Consider the following 24558-nt stretch of genomic DNA (forward strand, 5'->3'; position numbering starts at 1 on the left):
ATTGAGCACAACAGTCCTATCTTGATTTCCACCCGGCCAGCATCTGTCTCACTAAGGCTTCACCTCCACCATTCACTGTTTCCTTTCCTGCTTCTCCGAGTTCTCCCTCAAAGCAGCAGTTTGCACAGTTTGAGTTTCTGCTTCCTAAATCCCAGCAAAGTCATAGTCACTTGGTATGTTATGATACTAGGATTCGTAGAGTTCACCGCTGCCATTTGCAAGGTCTCTGGGTGCTTTGGCAGGTCTGAAAGAGGTGGGGGAGTTAATGCGTGTAGTTCAAAAGTACATGGTACTTAATGTATGTAGGTCTGTGTTTAGGTGGACTGTGTTGAGGTCTGTTGTGGAGATTTTCCTTAAGTCATGTGGTAAGTGTCTTTAGGTGCCTCTTCTTTTCATGTGAAAATGTACCCTGGCAAAAAGTCGCAAGGCAAGCTATTTACTTTCCCTGCACCCCTTATCGCATCTGCCCATATATTCTAGGATGGGTAACATTTTCTGTTTTGACTTCAGTCCTGGAATATTTGTGGAAAGTGCTTGATTCTCGTGGGAGTGCACATTTGTGGAAATGTCACCCCCTGGCAACCTTTCTAAGACAACTTTATCACTGGATACCACATCTTGCTGACTTCGACACTGTTAGTAATTCCCTCATGCTCCTACAAGTGGTAGTCGTGGCCGAGCAGTCCAGGCTAACCCTCCGGAGGTGGGGTGCGGCAGTTTACAGGTTCAGTATACACTTTTCATTTCTTACTAATGAGAGAACATCAAAACACTACATTTGGATAAATATAATCTTTATAAAAGAAAAGGCAAAAAGAAAAATCGCTACACTTAGAGATAAGTAAAATTTGTAAACAAGAAGATGACAAAATGTATCCGGTAAATAGAAACCGTTTCAAGGAGAGTTCTTTAGCGTTCAAAAAAGTGCATTTTCTAAAAGGGCACATGCAGTAACTGGTATGTGCACAATTCTCCTATCTAGGCCAGCAAGTTAAGAGAGACAAAAGGAGACTGACTGGTTGTGTGTTTCTGGGCAGCCTTTAGTGGGAGACTGTTACCTTCTGCCCCAAGAACCATTGCTGGACTTCCAGTGGGAGTCAAACTACAGTGGACCCTTGGTGAGGAAGAAGAGAACCAAGGATGAAGAAATTAACCAAGAAAAGCTTCAGCAGCAGCAGCATAGAGGCAGAAACATACCCTGGGTCCAAAAGAAAGCAGCAGTAGTTTGATGGGTCACAGAGGCGGTTGCTGTGTACACTGTTTGGTGGACCATCTTGGGTTCTAGCAATGAGACACACCAGTGCAGGAGAGACCCCTGACACTTGAGAAGGAAGATTATTCATGTTTCAGTGATTAGAAAGTTATTTAATGAAAAGTACAGGGCAAACTGCATTTTTGGCAGACCTTTTAACACCGATTTACAGAGTGGAGGACCAGTATCCTTAGCAATGGGGGGAGAGGATGTGGATATAAGACCAGATGATGCAGGGGAGGTAAAAACATGAAGCAAGGAGAAGGAAAGTAGAGCATGATATAGGAACGGGATAGTGGAGGAAGTGCTAAGGTTTAGGATGAAGGGGTGCGGGAAAGGTGCTGTGGGTTTGTCATAGAGAGGTAGGGGGAGAGGAGAACAGGGAGATGTGGTGGTGTGGAATGCTATGCATTGAATCTGAGCCAGAAGAGCAGAAAGATGAATCGACTGTCCCAGTGGTGATAGTAGTCAATATAGGGTTCCTGCGTCATCTTCAGGCACAGGATAGGAGAACCCAAAAAGCGATTATTAAAGAAAAGCTTGTGAAGTCACACCATAGAGTCGCTAGACCTGAAGGCGGAGAGTTTGGCAGTGCGGTTGCAGGAATGAAATGAGCGCAGGCCCCTGTACCAGCCCAGATGGGGTAGATGGAACCAGGGTGAGCTCCCCAATATCCTGTGATGAAGAGTCTCTGGTCGGTTCGGCAAAGAAAGTTTTCAGAATCCTTGCAGCGAAGAGGCACCTGTCTCTGGGTCTGGCAATGTAGGCAGAGTCAGCAGCAACCAGCAGATGAAGCTTACAAGCAGGAGCTGTAAACCAGTTGTCCCCGCCGGTTATGGGGCAAGGAGCACCGCAGTGGGTTTCTTCTGGTCATCGTGCAGAGGGAGAGCTTTGCTATGGGATGGATTCTTTGGGACATGAAAGGATGCTGGGGCAGAGCTTCAGTCCTTCCTCAAGAAGCAGGCCTATCACAGCGCAGGTACAGTGTTCCAGCAGTAGACAAGGGGAGTGATTAAGGTGGTCTGCTTTTAGTGTTCTCGGGAGACAGTCGTGACCACACTAGCAAATCACACACCAAGTAGAGTTCACACAGAGGGTGGCCAATAAAGGCAGACCCTCGTTCCAAGCACACTTCTGTTCACAGGAAAGCCTCTCACACCAGACCGAATCCACAAAGTCCCAGGCAGGCATCTGCATATACCAGGGAGAACTGGTTTCGGGCTGACTACATTCACCCAGTGTCCCACGATAGTCATGTGACCCGACAACCTCAATTGTGTGAAATAGAGGAGGGGGTCAAAAAGGACCCAGCGAGATCAAATGAAATCCACCCAGTGGAACCATAATGCAGAGGCGAAAAAGCTGCAACTAGCCTAGCCACATGACTAACGGAGAAGGGTACCTTCTTTGGGATACTTTTGGGGCTATCCGCCCCCCACTGGCTCCACCCCACAAGGCACCATAAGGACCTTTAAGGCAGAGCACATTAAAACAGAGCCATTTTCAGTCATGCTTTAGATTAAGCCTAGCTAGAAGAATAAGAAAGTCTAAAAGCCAGCAAAAAGTTCAGGGGGCTACCCCATGAGGTAAAAAGTGGGCTTTCTACCTAACATGGTTTAAGAATCACGACCCGGACCAGGTGGTTAATTGCTTAATTTAGGCTTTATTCATAAAACTCAACCAAAATAAATGATAGTCAAATTAGTCCTTGAGAGTTACTTCGCTACTCAGGCAGCCTTCCCGGGTCGTAACTTAGCCCTCCTAAGCCTCCTTGGTGTCCGGATAGGCCCACCAGTCGTTCCTTCTCTCCTCATCCTCTCCGTATGACTAGAAAAAGCAACAACACAGAGTTGATCAGTTCCCAGGCTTTTATGTGCTGTGAGTGACTTTTTTCCCCTCCAATTGGAACCTATTCTGTCTATCGCACTTTCCATTGTCTGATCTTGCCATATCCCGCCACCTTTAAAGGCTGCCGTCTGCTTCCATATCACCTGATTCTCCCGCTTGCCAGGGAAAACCCATCCACAGTCCTGTCCGTCCCCTGAGGCCCCCCCTCTGGATGACCTCGGCACTCCTCCTCCCCCCTCCTTCCATGCGGGCCAACGCATCCCTGTTCCTGCAGAGCGGACCGCCTCACCTAGCAAGCGGTCTCTCCCTCTGTGTCTTTCCCGGCGGTGAGAGGAGCTCGCCGGGGTGTGTGGGTCTTGGCTCAGCGGCTGCCCTCGTCTCCCGCAGGCTCGCCATCTCCAGCCCTGATCCTGGGCTACAACACCCGACGCCGGCCTCGGCGCACACAGTTAAGGATAGGCGGGATGGGTGTGTATTTTACCCCTCACGGCCAACTGCCACGACCCCAGGGTCTTCCATTTCCCCTTCCACGACGGGTCCCACCTCGCACATAGGCATAGAGGTTTTTGTGTCCAAAATCCAAATGGTACCCGTTTAAAGTTACGGTGCTAGGGTAAGATTTGTTGTAAAGGTATGGAGTTGTCTAATGTCTTTAAGGAGGGATTTTAAACTGCAGTACTGTGAGTGGCATTGTTGGTCTACGTTTAGTTTTTGTCGTGAAGAAGAGAGTGTTGGTGTTGGAGCAGAGAGTTCATATGGTGGGCACATCATCTAGAATAAGGAGCAGAATACAGTTGGGTAACAATTAAACTAGAGCAACATTGAAAATGCAACTTCAATGTTGCATGGTATTGGCAAAACAAATGATTCTAGAATCACTTTGATGGCAGTTTCCACCTGGGGTCACCTTGAACCTTTGAAACGTGTACTCTGGGCCATACATTTTCATGGATGGGTATCTTTGCAAAACCACCATGCAGTGACTTTCTTCTGTATTGCATAATTTCTCTACTCAAGTGGAGAAGTAGCCAATAGCCCTCAAGCATTTTTGGCCAAGGAAAACCACATATGAAGAGGTCAAGCAAAGAGATAAGTAAGATTGAAATTGCGCCCTATGTTCTAGATCTACCAAGGAAAATTATGATAACCGTTTGTGTTGCCCAATGCACTGTCTTTGAGCAGTTGTGAACAGGGGTGTTGCTAGGTCTGGAATAGGTCCAGGGCTACGCTAATGTTGAGACTGTCGGGACTCGGGGCTAGCTAGCCTTTTGTTTGTAGCTCCTGGGTTTCTATCCGGGGCTACAACCAAAAGACCCAGGGCTTTAGCTCCTCAGCTCCCCCACCCCTAGCAACGCCTCTGGTTGTGAAGCAGCAGAGCAGGGTATTGTTCACTAAACCTGTGCCCCCTCCCTTATGAATTGTGAGGCAATGGCTGTGTGGTACATCTCTATAAAGTAGAGATCAAAGCAAAGTCTGAAAAAGGTTACTTGTTTCCCTCAATTCCTTCTCCGGCAGTCCTAAAATACAGTTTTGTTTACTAGTAATAGTTTGTTATTCTCATGCATACTTTTAAAGTAAGGTCAGTTCTTTTGCCTTTTTTAAGATCATATGCGAGGACTGAGGGCCCCTTCCCTGAAGCGCCGCTTGGACTGCAGGTAAAGTTATCTGCGCTTTGTGTATCTTGGCACTAGCCCTTAGTACTTGTTTTACTTCTTGCTTCACTTTTCTCTTTCTTTTCCTCTAGCCTGAAAATACATCTTTACTGTTCGCCTGTTACCAAAGAGCTGCTTCTTACAAGTCCAAAGTACAGCTTTTGGGAGAATCGTATTGTAAGTTTTCTTTTTTCAGATAGCATGTTACTGTTACACTATATCAAATGTATTTAAGACAATTGGCTTTAGCAGAGTGCAAAGGTTTCTCTCTGGACAGTACCTCCCTCCCACCTCTAGGCAGTACCTCCCTCCCACCAAGTAAAGTGAAGGGTGCACTGTACCAAGCTAAATTGCCTGTATCTGTGAATCCTATTGTTTGTAGACCTCTTTCTGTCTCACCTTTGCATGGATGATCCAGTATGATAAATTGGAAAAAACGATTTACTAGAAGATGTTTTCCCTTAATTTCTTACAAAAGGCCCCTCTAGGTGAACAGAACTGGGGGAGGTGGAGTTTGCCCCTATTTTGTCTAGCCTGGGTAGAATATTATAGCTTTGGGTTGGTGGGTTAAGTCAGCTGTATTCAACTTTACATTATCTGGATGCAAGTGCAGTTAAAGCACTTGAAGGGTTTGAGTTGTAATTCCATTATAAGGATACACAACACACGTAACATGTGAATGAGTCCTACCACTCCTGGCCAGAAGAGCCTGCAATGAATACTCCACATTTCAGTATTCTCTAAGATCCCTCCTTCAGCCATTTATATTTTATTGTTCATTAATAACAAGCTTAATACCACTGAGTGCTTTCTAAGCGCGGGATCAGGATTTGAACCTGTGTTGTGCTGCGTTGTCTTGCTTCCAAGACAAGCGTGTTGCCCCAGAGTTATCCTTCCCCCTGCCCCCTCTTACTATGGCTCAGCCTGTTTTCTGGCTGCTCCTTCTTCGTCTACCCCCTTCTGTTTGCAAAATGCGAATGTATAGCTGGAAGAGTTAAAGAAGATTACAAAACAAGATATTCCTTCCAGAATTACAGCGGACTTGGTGGATCCAAGTCCAGGTTGTGTGCACAGTAAACCTGAGTATTTTCTAAAAGGTCCCCCTCGAGGGACTTGGAGAAGATCTGCCTACAGGGTTCCAAAATCAATAACGTTCCCATGGGAGAGTTTTTCTCAGTGCTCCATGGCCAACTATGAATATGCAATCTGCACGCTCCCTTTAATATTTCCTTGGCAGCCATCTTGTCTGTTTTTTCGTACATGCAAATTGTATCTTTAGCAAAAAAAGCCAATAGCAGCTGTAATTAATCTGTGGATGCTGTCCCTCCTCCCATAGGGGGAAGACCTTTCCCATGGGGCTAGGGCAGTGTGTTCCGAGTACAATAGTTCCCCTGGGGGTGGTGCATAGGAGGAGGATCCCATGGGAGAGGAAGTCCTTTATGAGATTAGGGACAACCATTCCGTGAGAATGCGGTATACCTCTGCTTTAGTACACCATCCATCTTTGCCAAAATGAAATCTTCCTTCCCTCTTTCCAACGAGTGCCAATATCTTTCTCTGTAAAGTCAGCAAACCTAATATGTTAGACCTGACTAAGGCAACGGAGAAATAAATGTGCTTCCCATACAGTTTCAGTACAAGTACTGTATGAAGAAGACCATGAGTATGAGGATCACCCCAGCGAACCGGAGTGACTGGTCTAGTCTCTCACAGCACTTGATTGGTCAAAGGCAATACAAAATAGTAGAGAGTAACCAACATGGAGAGAGCCATCCTCCGACGAGGAAACCAGGGAGACGCCATCCCTGTGAACACAGTGACCCGCCATGAGACTCTGAGCACGGAGGCAGGTGGAAGCACAAGGGTAGTCCAGGACGAAAGCACTACGCTGACCACTGCCCAAGGTCAGGAGACCTGCTGGATACCAAAACCACAGCCTGAGAAGGAAGAAGTAAATGGTAGGGCAACCGCCGACAAGGGGAGAGACTTGAATGCTGCTGGAGACAAAAACTGCAGCACGATAAAGTAGTGGTAACCGGCGGTGCTGCCGCCGACCCGAGAGAACACCCGAATGTTACCAGAGCATTGCAGCAAAGCACCGCCGCTCGGAAGACGCGAACCACAGAAAAGGGGAATGCGGATAGATCGAGAGGTGTGAGAGGTCCGGGAGGAATCAGGGAGCAGCTACAGAGAAAGCGAAAAGAGGGGCTGGGACCTTCAGAGTAACAGAAGGAGAAAGACATTTTTGTATGTTTGGCAGAAGAGTAAACCAAGCGAGCAAGAAACAGTGTTGCGGGTATGTTCCCACACCCACATGAGAACCAGAGAATAAGCGGGTCTGGGACCCTGAGAGCAAAAGGAACAGACAAGAAACAAACGTATCCCTACAAAATATCCCCACCAGAAATATCGCCATACACATGGCCGTTTGTCTCGCCATAGGCGATTATTTTTGGGGAGGATATTTTGTGGGAGCAGGGGTGTCCCCCGCACTTTTTAAAATAATGCAAGGGTTGCGGGGGTGTCCCCCACAGGATCCATGGGTCAATATTGCTGCAAAAATATGACGATATATTTGTATCGCAATATTTTTGCAGGAATATTAACACATGGAACCGAAAGAAAGGCTTGCTTAGCATGAGAGTACACCAATCAGGTAAAATACATCAGTCCGAGTCTGGGACGCTCACCCAATAAAGTCTAAGAATAAGGTGAACCTCATTCAAGTAGATAAGCAGGAAGAAAGACTATCGGTTATAATTTCCTGGGGTGTGTTTGGCAGGAGAGTGAACCAAACAGAAGTCCTTCGTGAAAAGAGAAAGAGGTGCTCACGGGAAAGTTGGGAACTTTTTTCTGTGCATCTTTGAGAAACTTGTACAGTCCAGGGTAACCGAGAAAAGGACGCTGGCCAAGTGAAAACTGTGTTTTCTTCTACCATATTTGGCAAAGTCCAGGAAACCACATAAGAAGGAGGACAAGCTCTTAACTTTTAAAGTGGAACTATTAAGGCATCCAAGGGAAAGGAGCCAATCCCTAGTCATAGAAATATTGCGTTGTGGAAAAGGAACAGTTGTTTCATATATTGACAACCCGAAACATTGGGAAATTTCTGTTGACAAGAAGTTGTGCATTTAGCACCTGTGCACAATAGATTTAGATTAATAGTGTTTATGGTCAGAAGCAGGGTTTCTGGACATGACGGTGACTATTTATTTGACATACTGACATTTACCTTATTTTTATTTGAGGCAGGGAAACCCCTCTTAGCTTTAGGGATAGAGAGGTTGTTTTTCCAACCCTTTTACTGGTCATTAAAAGTTAATCAAATCAATAAACAAACAATAACCAAAACTATGCCACCTCTGTGTCCGAGCCTTACGTCTGCACCCTTACGCAGCCTAGAGGTAATCCCAGGGTGCTAATGCCGGCAATCCCCTCCTTGGTGGGTCATTTCATGTAACCTGGGCTGCAGGTTGTGCCCACCCACTACGGCCCGCTGCAGAGGGGATTATCACCTAATTCTTTTCACACTTCTGGTGCTTGCAAACCAGAACTATACATGATCTTAAAGCATTTTACGGAAGCTTAAACATGGCACTGGAGTCATTCAACATTCGTTTTGGGGTATTTACCATATGTTATCGTATTCTATCAAATGAAACATGCAAGGCAGTAACACTTTTAAAATTAAATCTAAAAATACATTTTCAGGAAAAGACCACAACGTAGTAAATTTCTTGTTTTTCATGTATTGTACATAATCTATAGGTTTCTATTGAAGTGGACACCCCAACTCAAATATCTTTGATTGATGAAGCCACTGGAGAGGTAAGCATAAATGTACTAAGTATCCTACTAGCTGTAGTCAGCGTATTACATCCCTCACTGAGCAAAGCAATATCTTGCTCTTCTCGATACTTCTGTCGTCCCGCAGTCCGCTTGTTATTTATTACAGCACTCCCTGAGATCAATGTTTGAAAAGTCTTTGAACATTGTACTGTATTTTGCTTTTTTTGCACACACCAATTGGCACTTTGTCTACCCCCATTTTCCACAGTTGCACTTATTGCACTTTGAAATGTGATGTAGTATGTGTTGTGTTTTTAAAAATGTTATATCAATTTGTAATAAAAACCAATATGTATTTTATTTAAGAAAGATGTTTTTAAAATATATTTTGTATTGAAAGAGTTGGAGTATCGAGAAGAGCGAGCTATTGATTTGCCTGTTCAGGTATTTATTGGCGTTAGACTAGTAAAGAAAAACAGGAGGAAGGGGTGGCTGGTGTTTTTTTGTATTGGTTTGATTTATTTTCCCAGATAGACCACAAAAAAGTTGGGGATTGATCTGCAGTGTACGCCAGCGTATTACAGGCAGATCTAACACTATCTATCTTTCTCTCCCTTTACTTCCTCCCTTTTCGTTTTCTTTCTTTTCCTCTTTTTCGTTCTTTCTCTATATCTTACTTTTTCGCTGTCTCTTTTTATGTAGTTGATGGTGCATCCATAGCAAAAACAGGAGGTTTAAACAATCAGGAGAAAAATAAAGCAAAGAGGAAAGGAAAGAGGGGGTGATAAGGTAAACAGTGAGCCAAACTAGAACAAGATATACATAATATTAATAAAACGTACACGCATATAAATCATTAAATGAACCCCATATTGCATTATAATCATTGAGAGATTTTTTCCATATGAAAGACAACTTTTCCTTCGCTGACAATAAAACCATGCCATGCGTCCATTCCTTATGCTGTGGCTTATCTGAACTTGATAATTTTCTTGTACATGATTAAAGCTCTGTACAACCAGCATTTTGTTTCATAAAACACATTCGGAATCAGTGGTAATTGACCCAAAACAATAAGCATTGGCGACCTGGGAATATTACAATAAGTCACTATCTTCATTCTATTAATAACATCATCCCAATAATCCTCAAGTTTGCTACATTCTCAAAACATATGCAAAGTTGTGCCCCTGGCAGCTTTACATGACTGTGAACAGATGGGGAAAAAGGTTATCTTGGGAGAGTGGCTGTGTTGTTTTGCTAAAGCCACTAATAAAAAAAAAAATGAAAATATTTAATTTTACTAACATTGTGAACTTGCTCCTTTTTACACTTGTACAATGCTTATTTGTAAATATCTCTTAGATTATGGTTTAGTCTTAATTAGAAGGTTGCATTTGCCTTACTGAGCTAAGCATGTTATCAAAACCTAGAATAAACTATGAATTCTTTTCGGATAGGTTATCACTGCAATATAGACAGCCTGATGCATTCCTATTGCATGCACTCTTTCAAAATACTCCTGTGGGCAAGTTGACAAATAGAACTTGTGAAGGGTCAAGCCGCTTTTGCATAAAATCACACAGTTTATTGGTAACATAAGAAGGACGAGATTGTTATATTTGAGAAGTATGTCTCTGATAAGGTGGTTGTGCGCTTGAATGACAAAATAGTACACAATTCACGCTGGACCTGATGCTCATTTAAGTTTTTACAATATTCACCCTAACATTAAAATGTTTGTAACATTGAGCTATATAGAAGGACTGGGTAGCCTAAAGATCCACACAGCAGGATCGAAAAGCTGTGAAATTGGTCACTGCGAGCCACTCCCCCCTTGCAGCACTTTAGCTGGTACTCTAGATAAGGATGCTGTGCACAAAAGCGATTCCCAAATGCGCAGACATCCTAAAAGAATTCTATATAGAGGGTTATTTATTTCTGATAGAATTGTGTGCCCTTGTAGCCACTGCTGAGCTGAATTCCCTGCCAGTTATGAGCTTTCCCGGCTAATGGGGACCTGAACACCACAGTGTCTGTTTCAAAAGCTACAGCTGCATTGTAAACATGGGGATGGTGTGACTAGCGTTGCGTCGTCGTGAGTAGGACTGGGCACAAGGGCAAGGGCTCTAAGGAATCCTTATGCTTGCCTGATGTTACCTCTCTAGGACTTTGTCAGATTCCTTCCCCTCAGTGCCACCCAGTTCCTAAAAACTTGTCATTAATTGTGCAGTTGCCATTTGGAGGTGCAATTATATTGACAGATGGCTTCAATTTCCTGTGATTTTTCAGGGTGCACACCTTTTATCACACATTGAAAGAACCATTTATATGTTAAGACACAGTCCTGCAACAAGAATTCCATTTGGGCCATTGTTATCATTCCAATAAGTGTAAAGCTTAATTGCTCAAACGGATGCGTTAACATAAATGACCTTTGCAATAATATACAAACACATTCGTATTTTATTGAATTTATATAGCGTTTTAATCCAAAACGCTTTACAAGAGGAACAAGCAAGATACAACAAGCATTACATAGCAATTGAATTAAACTAGAAAATAGTACAAAATAGAATTTACATTATAGAAGAGGATTGGTGAGAGTAGAGGGGGACCATGTTGTGAGAGGGAGTAGGCGGTATGAGTAGTGGTGAAAGCAGAAGTAAGAGACGAAGCAGAGGGTGTAAGGGAGAAGAATGGAAGAGATAAGAATTAGAGAAGTGCAGTAAGTGGGGTAGGAGGGAGTAGAGTGAAAGGAGAGGGTGAGGTGGTACAGAAGTAGGAAAGGGAGTAGGATGTGTGGGTAGAAGTAGTAGCAGAAGTAAGAGACAAAGCAAAGTGTCTTAGGGCGGTGAATGGAAGAGATAAGATTTTAGAGAGGTAGGGAAGGAGGGAGTAGAGCGGATGGAGAGGGGGAGGCGGTTCCAGTGGAAAGGAGCAAGCAGTTGGAAAGAGCGGAAGCGGGAAGGGGCGCAGGGTGGAGGAGGAGAGAGTAGGAAGAGATCAGCAGAGCGGAGAGAACGAGGAGTATAGAAAGTGAGGAGAGAGGATAGGTAGGGGGGGCAAGACCATAGAGGGATTTGAAGACTAGACAAAGGAACTTGAATTTGAGCTGGGAGTGAAAAGAGAGCCAACCCAGAGAGGTGAGTGAAGAGGAGATGGAGTCGTGAGGTGAGAGAAGGCAGAGGGAGCGGATGACAGAGTGGTAGACCGATTTGAGTGGGGAGAGGTGAGAGGAGGGGAGTCCAAAGAAAAGAGTAGAGCAGTAGAAAAGCCTAGAGAAGATGAGGGAGGAGATTAAGAGTCTAGTCGCGTGAAAGGTTAGGAAGGGTCGAATTTTACGGATGTTGTAAAGGTGAAAGCGGCAAGATCTGGCAGTAAGAGAAATGTGGCGCGATAGAGAGAGGTGGGGGTCAATGTGAAGACCAAGGTTACGAGCATGGGGAGAGAAGGAGAGTTGGGAGGGGGAAAGAGAATGAAAGGGTGAGGGGAGGGAGGAGGGAGTGTGTTGGCAGGGAAGAATAGGACTTCGGTTTTGTCAGCATTGAGAGTAAGGAAGTGAGAGGACATTCAGGATTTAATAGCAGAGAGGCAAGAAGAAAGTTTATGGTGGATGTCAGGAGAGAAGGAGAGGAAAAGCTGGGTATCATCAGCGTAGAAATGATGAGACACGAAAGGAGGAGATTATGGTGGCTAAGAAGGAAGCGTAGATTGAGAAGAGAAAGGGTCCAAAGAGAGAACCTTGGGGGACGCCGTGGTTGAGAGGATGGGTGGGAGAGGTGGCGCCACCCCAGGAGATGGCAAAGATGAAATTGATGCATGTTTACCATAATTGGCCATGGTATCAGAAGCAGTGTTTGCTAGCCATTCTGAAAGGACTTTGCCAGCATGCGCCTCTTGATTGAGTAAGGGTGTGTGTTTTCAGTTAAACGTTTCTTTAGAATTCAACTGTACAGACACAGAAACCATGTCCTGTATAGCTGAATTTCTACTTGCATTCAGCTAAACCGGTCGTGTTTCCTGATGGTGTTATAACTTTAATAAGACTGGGGAGTGCCAGTCTTATGAAAGTTGTCACACCACAGTGTGTCTTTGGAATTCACTGCTCTGGCGACAGTAAAGAAAACCTTGCTCCCTCTAGCTAAATAGTGCCTGCAAGCAAACTGGAGGGAGCTGGTGTTTCATTATTAACTCCATGCATTGAGTCAAACAAACAATACACACAGTAGAAAATAGATCCTGTAGGGCTTTGGAGCACATTTACTTGCTAAATTAACATTTCTGAATTACTTGTAATAAGGTCTATTTTTTTAAAGTGTAGCAACACTTTAAATTATGCCTAATGTACATTTCAGATCAAAAGGCCTGATGTGTGTTCCATAAAGATGTATCCGGGCAACTATTGAATCGCTGTGTTACTTGAGAGACACTGTAAAGTGCATTCCAGCCTAAAGGAGTTATCAAAATAGACAATCGTACAAAGAAGGGCCCTTTCACTTCTGATGGTTATTCTCTGGATTCATTGAAAAGTAAAGCAGGCAAAGGATGCTAATGTTTCTTAAAATGCTTAGCTCCCTCAATTGACATGATGCTCGTTCTCTGCTCAGAAACACGTTGTATCCTTCCTGCCCAACCAGTTACAGGAGCCGGGTGATTGGAAGTTGTTTACTGTCCTGCTCACACAAGAGGCAGCTATCAAGTTGGCAGCTATGCAAGACCTCGAAGTAGAGCTGACCGTGAGGTGGGAAGATCAACTTGGGTTTTGCCGTACAGCAGGGAGAGAAGAACCATTAAAAGGGAGAGAAAGTCTGTGCTGGTAGGGAGAGTGCAACCGTTGGGAGCTGTTATTACCCAAGTGACAGCAGAGCAGTGATCCTCTAGCAGGCAGAACTTATCTATGGCTGAGAGGTAAACTCTTCAGTTCAAGATGGGTAGACCTACAGCATCGAAGTCCTTGAACTTAAGGCACAGGTGTGAAGTAGCATCATGAAGGGCAGATGGCTGACATGTGATCTCACAGTGGAGAAGAAAAAGTTCCAGAACAGAGGCTTGAGTAGAGGCATTCCGATATTTTCACAGAATTTCCATTATAATGTCCATTGAAAATCAAAGAAAACTAGCCCCCAATAATTGAGCTGTGTAGGCTGTCCCCGTGAAGGTGAAGATAGTGGAAGTACAAGGCTTGCAGCCTTGAAGGGGATGTTAGATGTCCTAAATACTACTGTCTTGGGAGATGAGAGGAAACTATCTTGGTTAACAAAACATATAAGCTCTCTAAAAGAAAAGTTGACAAAGGTAGTAGCGGCACATCAGGAATTATTTGGGATTTAATTTACAGCAATGCATATTGGGCACGAGAATCAAAGACCCAAAGGATGAAAAACCTATGTCGAGCTTTGAACATGAGATCAAGGGTTTCCTGCTTGGAGGTAAATGAGTGACACAATAGATGCACAATGGAAATGGGAAGAAAAAGCAAAGGTTGAAAAATCATATTAACGTCCCACAAGGAAAGGAGACGATGAGGAAGGAGGCCAGGCACACTAGGCATGGCTCTGCAGGACCCCAATGGGATGCATGGCTTCTTATTGCAGCTGCTCTCCCAAATGCAGATTCTGGCCCTTATTTGGCAGCCAATTAAAACAAAGTGCACTATTCTGGTACATCTTATGCTTATGTAGTTCCAGAAATTCTCAAAAGTAATAAAGATGCCCAGGGCTCTGAACGGGGTTGTCCATGAATTGACCGAATTTAAAAAAATGAAGGGAGAAATGACTAAACTATTTTGTGCACTTTTAGTTTTTTAATAATCGGGGATGAGAGCGCCCCACATCCTCCCTCACCTCCCTACCTTAGCTAATTAACCTTACACCACACCACACTTATATTTTAATATAAATGTACCAACATTTTTTTAAAAAATAAGGCCAAAAAATGTGTTTCATCCTCGTTTTTTGGGGATTGCTTGGAAAGAACATGGCTTCCTGTTGAAACGAAACTGGAAATCTGTTGTCTTGATTGTCTGCCAATCAAACTGAACCATCGTTCATCAGTACTCCCATAAAGCTGCACTCAACAGTTGAAAATATAATATTCCAAATTATAGCCCATGAAGGCTGCTGGGACTGAAGGTTCATCATGAAATGGAAATGGGGGATACTGCATCTCACCCAAGGACATCCCCCCTTCCACTCCTCAAGTCTCCTCTAACCAGGTGATCCTCACATATCCACCCACAGGATCGGGATCCAAAGGTGATGGCCCTTTCCTCGCCCCCTGAGCAGAGGATATAAGGGAGAAGGAAGTGAGGACTCCCTCCGGTTCCTCACAGAAGCTCGAGGTCTTCAGGCTAGCCATCGCGGCCTGAACCACCAAACTCTCTGATGAGGCATGAGAGGAGAGAAACATCGAATTCAATGGGGTGGGATGATGCTTCTTTGCCAGTTCCCTGTCCACTGCCGGAACAGAGGCAGGTTTTTCCCACACCCGTAGCACTGGAGCCTCCACTGCCACATTGAAGGGTGAAGGGCAGGAGTGCCTCCCTTTTGGGGGAATCATGCAAGATATCATGCAAGATGGACGGAGTATTTGCAACTTTAGCCATGAAGTGCTGAAAAACAGCTTGAGACTTTCCTGGGGTGAGAGACGGCAGAATGTCCATCTACAGGGAGGTATCAAGGCTACCGGCGACCTGCGGGTCCTCAGCCAATACCAATGCATCCTCGCCTTCCCCGTAGAACTGCTTAGAGAAATCTCTCACCTCCCTAAAAACCAGGGGTTAAAAACCAAAAGGAACCTGGTCACCCCCCTCATTATAGATTTAGCTATCATCCCATCACTGCACATCCCAAAATGCTGAATTTTCACAGCCCCATTTCACCGCCTGCATGTGTGAGGGATGGGTAAAGTTGATAATAAATGTGGAGGGTATGAGGGAACTGCGGCGGTCTCCCCCTGCATATATATGGAGGGGTCTGGAGTAAAACCCCCCAAAAGATGTGATGCGCAGTAGAAAATTTGCAATGATCACATAGATCCATTAATTTCATAGATCTTTGACAGTGTCCATAGGGAGTGGAATATATTCCCGGTGAGCCACAGTGTCAACTATGCCGATCGCCGTGGATGACAAAGTCGTTACCAGCGACAAGGCCTCAACGCCCGAAGGCAGGGCCTATCGGCAACAAGGAACCTCTGCCGTTTTCTGGACAAGGCTCCAGCCCCTGCTGGAGTGGTCCCCAAGTGGGTACTGTGACAAACGAGGAAGGTGTCTCACCCGCTAGTCCCTGCGGATCACTCCCTCAGGTGGCCAGGGCATGGACATCGCCTTTGGATCCAAACCCTGGTTGTGGGGTCCCTGGGTGAGGGGTCTTCGGGGAGTGGGACACCGGATGGTGAGATGCTGTATCCCTCCCCCTGTAACACCTTTACCCCATCCTGGCCGGTAGGATACATGGGAACCTTTCCCTTCTCCAACACTTTCACACTTACAGCCCGCTCTGGGAGAAAACAGACTCACACCGAGCAGTGTACCTGCCATTTCCCGCTACTATGGTCAAGCGAAGTCAGGCAATTACTGATAATCACTCACACCTGACTTCCATTAAACTTCCTCCACACAGATAAAAGGCGTAGCACAAGAGCACACTCTGTATGAGGCAAAGCACACGAAGGAACAGCAGTTTCGGCTTGGCACCTGAATGAGGGGAGAAAGACGACAGACCCAGAAGAGTTGGTAAGAAGGAAAATACTCTTGACAATTTCATCAAGACGCTGTTGCTTTCAAGAAACCTTCAAGGCAGAAAGCTCAAGACCAGGAAACCAGACCAAAGAATCCTGCATTGTGTCTCGAAGATACCGAGGGCCCTCCCGCGTAGCTGGCCAAGGCGGGGAGGAGCAGCAGCAGCCGCTGTGGTTTCGTCCTTGTCTCCAGGAGCAAAGAAGCGCCAGAGAGATCAACACAGCCGGTGAGTTGGGGAGAACGATGCAAGACCGGTCTGTGTTGAGGTCAATGTTGCAAGCTGCAACATTGTATGATGAGCTCTGGAACGAACATTGTTGAACGTGTGTAATGAGGGATGTGAGTAAAGCTAAACTGCTGATGAATGTTTGAACTTGAGAAAGCAAGATACAATACTGTTGACAGAGTGGTCCGGCACCGTGAATGTGCTCGATCAAAGGTCTCTGAAGGGTATCCTGCCAAGAGAAATGAAAGTAGAAGATTGATGAAAACAATTTTGTGATGAATCGAAGTGGTCCTGCAATGGTTTAGGCAAAACCCATCATGCATTCGAAAGTCTTTGATTTAGGTAGAAAGAGGATCCGAGCTCGAACGAGGGTGGTCCATGGTCCGAGCCCGAATGAGCGAGTGCAAATGTAAACATTGAGATATCAAGAGGATCCAAGCCTGAACAAGGGAGATCCGCGGTCCGAGCCCGAAGAGGGAGACCAAGCATGAACATTGTGATAAAAGAAGGTCTCAGCCTGAAGAGGGAGATCCACGATGAACATTGAAAGCGAGAACTTGTGCATGTAAAAATCCTGATAGGAATGGAACTTTGAGACTTTGTTCGTTACGACAGACCCTCTGCAGTAAGAGACTGTTGGTAGAAGGCCCTGGTGTCTGTGCTTTGAACTGTATCCTTGTGGCTGAGAAGCCAGACTGTGCGAAGCTCGAACATGCCGCCTTGCCCTGTGCTGAAAACGTGGGGAAGGGAAGCCAACTGCTCAACCGTCCTTAAATATTATTTCTTGAACACCTTTCTTTTTGCATACACAATTGCGCCACTCTTTTGTATTTAGAAGGATTGGAAATAGGTTTATTGACGAGGAATGCGTTATTATTATTTGATGGTCATTGCTTGCTCCAATCCTTAGATTTAGGTTTAGATAGGCATTCAACCAATCCATTTGAAGTTCAATAAACACCCTTGACATGTGATCACTTGTGTCTGTCTTCACTGTTTGATACCATACCTTCCTACAGTACACTGACAGTCGCAAGAGCCGCTGTGGGACCCGTTCTTGCTGGAGCGAACGGTGCCACCTCCTGCAATGAAGGTGCCCAGGCCTGAGCTGCCGGTGCCTTGGCAAAAGATGTCAACCATCTTAAGGCGGAAGTTCTCCCATTCTGGCCCTGAACCACTCCCAAGCCCAACAGACCAATGTCACAATAGATATCAAGGGAACAGGGAGCAACCAACCTCAGCTCCCACAGCCGAGGGAGAGAAATCAGACATACCTATCACACCATACAATGCTCATTAGGATACAGCTGCGACCGCATCACACCATCACACACTACAGTCAGGCGGACTATAAGGAATCAGCAACAACCCCACCCACAGGAATACAGCTCAAACGGAACAAGAAGTATTAGAACCTGGATACAGACCCCACTAACCCAATTTTCAAAATTTTCATACTCAACCCACCCAAAACTCACACAACCATCTCTCACCCAGCAATCCACACGCACTTTACCACACTGCATCAACAACACACAACAACACCTACAGCACACAAGGTCTCGCCCGATCCGATGCTCGCACCAAAGCTCAGCGCACGGTGTATACCGAACTGAAGCCGCCAACAGCACACCACTTCTCCCACTCTCCTACTCCCCCTCCCCCCAACTAACCCTACCCGCCCTCCTCCTTGTTTACAGATCTGCCAGAGCGCCTGGGGAACAATTCCGTTGGTGACAGTGCGCTATATAAGTATCTTTAACATAACACAACATTCCTCCAGAGTAGAAGATTGGGTAGGAAAAGGTACCTTCACCGGAGATTCCTTGGAGCAGTGGCTCTTGCGTTTCGAGGAAGAAGAGTAGTGTCGGTGCAAGGAGTCAGTCGGGGGGGCGGAACCTCTTCCGAAGCTGCTTCTACTTTTCCTTCTCCTTGCACAAATCTGCCCTGTTTTAGGAGCGATGGTCCATGCTGTACAAACTATAACAAGACCGCTGAGCTTCACCCTTTGCCGTGTGGATGAACGTGAAGACTTTTGCCGCCCTTTCCCACAGGGCCTTCGTGTACATGGACTGGCATGACCCGCAACCCTAGGTGTCATGGTCCTCGCCCAAGCAACAGAGACAGATCTGGTGCGTATCTGAGGCCGATCTGCCGGCCACAATCTGCACACCGTTTGAAGCCCGAGACTTTAGGCAGTGTAGGCATGGCTGAGAGAAAAGACATTCTCAAAAGCTCAAAGGGTGTTTTATGAATTAGCTAAGCGTGTATAGAAGAAAAAGGAATGAGGTCACAGGACACATCGCCTCAATATGTACTGGCCCCAATGTCATGTCCGGCGCGGGGTGTACAAATGCATCAGGCCGAGCCGCGCTGTGCCCCCTAGTAGCAGAACAAAATTACAAAGAACAGCTGCACTGGGATAGGAATAACCTACATGAGGAATCCCTGGGAGGAAGGAATCCATTAGAAAGTATATGTTTCAGTGAAAAGTTAAAACCCATATTTCTAAAGTGGAGCTGTGTTTTGACAATGGTACAATATCTGATGACTGAAAAGACACTTGGTTGTTCTGTTTTAAAAAACATGCATTGCTCTCTTCCTTTACAGAAAGAAGATCTTGTGGTCACTCTTTTACCGGCTGGTCACTGCCCAGGATCAGTAATGTAAAGTATACAAATACCTATAAATAACAATTACATCAATACAAATGTTTAATTTTCTGGGATTTCATAAAGACCGATGTTTAAGAAGGGGGACAGAAGTGACCCTATGAATTACCAACCGATATTGATCTTTAAGATATGCTAGAAAGGCGTAGGTGTCCAGAACAGCTATCTATTTATGAATTTGTCTTGCTACTCCAATTTATAACTGCAGCCTTTTGTTCTGTCTAATAGCCAAACAATAAAACATAACCCAAAGTAAAGTATGCCACCCACCCTCAATCGAATACACTATTACTAATAATAATGAAGTTTCATTGGCATTATAAAAGAAATTGGAAAGCACTGCCAGAAAAAACGTATGAAGGGGGGCACTGCTCCTCATATTGCTCAAAATCTTCCCTACTCCACCTTCCAATGAAGATATTACACTAAGGGGAAGGATTCCCATAGCCCCTTGTACCAATTTGATTCATCCAACATGTTCTGGGTGATAATATGCTGAACAAACACACAATACTTCTTATAAAATGGAACAATCATTTGTTTTAAAAAATATTTATTTAATGTGTTACAGTTCAAATAACTTTTCACATCATAAATTAAATATCAACATTATACAGCATTATAAAAAACTTGTACCAATTAATCATTCTAAAAGGAAGAAGAAACAATGAAACAATACATCCTCTCCGACATCTTTTTCTCTACCTGTGGTGTCCCCCAGGGATCTAACCTCTCTCCCTGGCTGTTCAACCAATACCTGGCACTCCTTGCCCACCGCATCGCCACTTTCTGTCCCAACTTTCAGTGCTATGCGGATGATACCGAGCTCATTTTCAGGCTACCCTCAGCCTCCTCCTCTCCTTCCCTCATCTCTGACTGTCTGCCATTCAGGAATGGTGTGCCGCCAACGACCTCTGTCTTAATACCAGTAATACTGAGATTCTACTCATCAGCACACCCACTCCCTCCTTCCCTGCAGCTCTCTGGCTGGCCTCTCTTGGCCCTCCTCCCACTCCCACCTGCCTCCTCCCATCGTGCCTTGAAACACTTGTGTATAGGTGTGTTATAAATGCCATATCATATCATACATGAATTTATAGTTTACATATACATTGTTTCCCTCTCTCTCACCTCCTTTATCTAATAAAAGTAAGCTATTATCTACATCTAGTCATTCCATTTTTCCCTCAATAAAAACTGAACAGAAATTATACATAATAAATAAAGATGTTCTATTTACCTAAAAGTGACCAATCATCGTATGGGTACTCCAATCGGTTTGAATAGCTCAGAGACAGGCAGCTGCCCACGACTGCCCGATGGTGAACATCACTTGCTCCGGTCGAGAGGTTCCACCGGGTTTGTCCATTACACTGTACAATATACTATAAACAGGGTCAGCTAGCACGTCCTCTGTACTTCGCCATCAAATGTACCAGAATCGGGCACAGTGTCACACATTTTATAAACATTTCTCTAGTAAAACCCAGCCCCTGACTCTCAAGGCTGGCCCGTCTCCTCTTATACAAGTTGAGAGAAAACAAAACAGCTATAAAAACCATAAAATGTTCCCCTTCTCATCAAAGTATGCACCATATTGCAGCAAAGAAAGGAATAAAATTGCTTGAAGCCAAGTTGCAAGCGCACATGCGTTAAACACTGGTTAACCCTCAAAGTACCAAAATGCTTATTCTATAACACCCCTCAACCACGTTACCCCATTTAAATAAAAATGGCGGATCCTAGTCCATACCGTCTCATTAAATCGAACCGCAGTGGATTCAAAGAGCCTAGCCAATCACAGATCTATATTAAATTCCCTGGCGCAGATCTTCACCTAATGTCCAGCCTAGGGGAAGGGATCACCATACTATAAGTAGCCTGCCCCTCAGTCTGTGTGGGAAGTTGGGACGGCTAGCTGGCGATAAGTTGAAGAGGAAGTTGGTTAAGTCGAGAAAGAGGTGGAGGGGAAGTCCAAGGTTGGTGGAAGAGAACATCGAAAGAAGGAGGTTGGAAGTAAAGGTTGTTGGTGGAGAGCAATCGGAAGGAGGAGGCATGAAAGAGGGAGGAGGTTGGTGGAGAGAGACATTCAGGGAAGGCAATAGAGGGAGAGACCTCAGCCATAGAGGCCATGAAAGTCCTCATAAACCCGTTTGGCATGAGGAAAGAGCTGGGGACAAGCAAGCCTGATGGAGGTGTAAAGAGGTGAAAGAAAAGTGGGGGAGCTGGTTGTAGGAGAGGAAAGGTCCTGGCAGGTACTGTGCGCAGTGAGAAACTGTGGTAATATTACCACTCCATGGAGGAAACCAGAAGGGTGTTGCAAGAAGTAAAGCACTTTGGAAGATGAACAGGCAGGGTTTTGGTGCCCCTCTAAAGCCTGCTTTCCACATTGGAGAAGAGGAAGAGGCCTCATGAAACCAGGGAAGAGGACTTAAGGACACAAAGAGCCTGAATACAAGTTTGACGGTAATGGTAAAAACATGCAGTATTTACAAATACTGCAGGTTGTATTGCTCTGCCAAACAACGTTTTGGTACCAACACTCTCCTTCACTGCTTGCTTTTGTTTGGATGAAAACTCCTCCACATAAAAGACTTAGCGCATGCCAAAAGACTTAGCGCATGCAATATTACCGTTTCCGAATATCGCATATCTCCAAAGGAGTTCTATGGACACCAAATTGGGGATTAATGGAGGGAACTGCACGACTCGAAATCATACCCATCCTTGCGATTTCTGCATGCTTGCCACATAAATCAATAGTAAATGACTTGGGGGGGGGGGGGGATTAGCTCTCCCAAAGGGTTCAGAGATCCCTCACATATCTGCACAGAGGTGAGACTGCATCCCCACCAGAACATGGTTGTAAAGACTTTTCTTGGGTTTTCTGTTTTTGGCTTCTCTGTTTTTTCTCTCTCTAATTTTACTGTTTGGCTTATTCTAGAGGGTCGTTTTTAGATGGCTATTTTCGCCATCAGTAACATCTTTTGATCTTAACCCCTCTGAAGAACCTTCTGACTAAATACATGCATACATTGTAATGGTAAAACATTCTCACTCCTGTCTGTTTCACTCTGAATGTTAACTGCAGCACATGCATCTTCCACATCCGTTTGTCTCACTCCCCCACTGGTTTACGACTTGCACCCTATTATGATGGCCTGAGACTAGCTTCAATTGTATTTCTACATTTGCATGTGATTGCTCACTGAACAGAAGCTAATTGCATTGCAATGCTGTTTGCATTTGTCAGGTTTTTGTTTCAGGGCAACAATGGCACCGTTATCTATACTGGAGACTTCAGACTTGCCAAAGGAGAAGTGACCCGAATGGAGCTCCTACATTCTGGAGACAGGTAATTATGCACACATTGGATTGTAATGAATTGAAACGACTTAATATGTAGCATAATAATAGTCACATTTTCAGTTTTCCGCAATGTCACATAATCTGGCAATCTCATGGTCACAGTTCCCAGTAAATGTTGATTTGGAAGAGATGCTCGTTAAACCTCCACCTGCATGCCTGCCCACTCCCTCTTGGCTCAGGACCCTTCTGGCAAAAGGGGTCTTAAAGAGCAAATAGGCTGCTGTCTGTCGTGCAGTACCTTTTCTGCTCTATTTTTAAAAAATGACATGATTTTTGAGCTTTTATCTTAAAAGTACATGTTTTAACATGTTGCTTTTTTGGTATTTGTAAGCAATAATGCCCCATCCGAGGGCCATTATTGAAAGTGTTATTTCTTAAATGCCCCATATCCATGTTTGTTCAGAATAAAAAATGCAGTGCTCCTTGTGACTCCACATCTTTTTACCCGGAAATGAATTGGATGCACTAGTACCAGGGCCACTACCCCATCGATTGTCAGCATTGTGCTCCACAGGCCCTCTGCTTCCCTGTTCACACGCAGACCTACACCTGCCTCCCCACACACTCACCCGGAGTGTCGTTCCCAACTTCTTTCCCCCACCCACTCCCTGCTTGGGGCTCGCCAGTTAAATTGGAGGCTGCCACTGGGACCACACCACCCAGAAGCCCTTGCTCACAGTCACGTGCTGTTGCCACCTTGAGTGAGGCTTTTCAAACAATCCCCAAGTCCTGATTGATGATCATCTTGTGATAGAACTAGTCAGTGTTTGAGCAGTATTTCCTTAGTTATCCTTGGAAATCTGAGAAAACATTAAAACCCTATACTAAAAGGAAAGTACCAAACAAAAGGCGAACAATTACATATAAATCTAAGACAATCCATCCTCCTTTGCCTCCGACTTTCTGAGTTGTTGTGAAACCCAACCCTCTCCTTCATTATCTTTCTTACCGAAAGAAAGAGGGACAAAGTATAAACGAGAAATGCCATTTTCCTAAACATAAAAACATACCACAAAACTATTATCCCCACTGTTCTAGCAATCGTAGACCTGACCACTCTAATACCCTTAGAGGACACTATAACTCCCATCTTCCCTATGACAGTCCTAATACTGAGACAAAGAAGAAGACCGAAGCTGTAAAGATTACCTACTTAAACAAAGGAAGGTGCCCACGCATTTGACAACGCAATGTGTTGTCACAATTTATACTTATTTCTAACAAATCATTATGTGCACAGAGGTCACACAGAGTGTCATTAGGCTATACAAGATGATTTAATACAGAAATAAATAAAACATTCTTTTAATTTTCTTATCTTCTCAATGCATAGAAAACCTAGAACCCAAGTTCTAGGACAATACATATAATCAAAGTGACACGATATTTGGAAAAAGACAAAAACAGAAAACAAACAATTTAACAGTGATGTAAACTGCTGTGAGTCAGACTGAATGCTACTCTAGAACTACTGCAGGATATTTAGAATGTTACCCTGGAGAGTTTTAATATTGTTAACATGATTAATAGTCCTGTCTTCTATCTGCCAATGTTCCATGGCTCTGTCCCTCTAACAAGGCCAGGCAGGGTCAGGCACTTAGCTACGATCACAAACACCTGAATCCAATTCAGAACTGAACTAAGTATAAAAGGTGGCGCCCAGATTCACAAAGGGAGCACGAAAAGCCAGGAAGGCAAAGGCGAGTTTGAGAAGGAGAGCAGGCGAGATGGCAAGGAGCTGAGGAGAGGCAATCGAGAACCAGGCTTGAGAAGAAAACAGGATGCCGAGATGCTACAAGGTTACAGGTCGAAGCAGGAGAAAGCGAGGTGAGGGAGCCGTGTCTCCAAGAAGCTGAGACGGTTCGTCAAAGGAAGCTGAGAAGCTGGTTAATCTCTCCAAACGTTGTGCCAAGAGATTGTTTGTTTCCCTGGGACAGCAAAGCCACCCAGGAAGGTCTGATTGGCAGGAGGGGAGAGACCGTGACCTCGGATAAAAGAATTGTGAA

General features: G+C 44.8%; 1 protein-coding gene across 2 annotated transcripts in view; it reads left to right on the forward strand.

Annotated features, from left to right (window-relative positions):
• Window positions 1-24558, forward strand: part of DCLRE1C (DNA cross-link repair 1C) — a 106362-nt gene that overhangs the window by 24808 nt on the left and 56996 nt on the right. Inside the window, exons 2-6 of one of the 2 annotated variants that reach the window (XM_069627830.1) lie at window positions 4704-4755; window positions 4845-4929; window positions 8521-8580; window positions 19122-19177; window positions 22437-22538. In XM_069627830.1, coding sequence (XP_069483931.1) covers window positions 4704-4755; window positions 4845-4929; window positions 8521-8580; window positions 19122-19177; window positions 22437-22538 — 355 coding nt within the window. The remainder of the gene's footprint in view (window positions 1-4703; window positions 4756-4844; window positions 4930-8520; window positions 8581-19121; window positions 19178-22436; window positions 22539-24558) is intronic. The other variant, XM_069627831.1, reaches the window with a different exon arrangement.

Source organism: Ambystoma mexicanum, chromosome 12 (assembly GCF_040938575.1).
Source record: "Ambystoma mexicanum isolate Mex_15411 chromosome 12, UKY_AmexF1_1, whole genome shotgun sequence".
NCBI classification, from domain to species: domain Eukaryota; kingdom Metazoa; phylum Chordata; class Amphibia; order Caudata; family Ambystomatidae; genus Ambystoma; species Ambystoma mexicanum.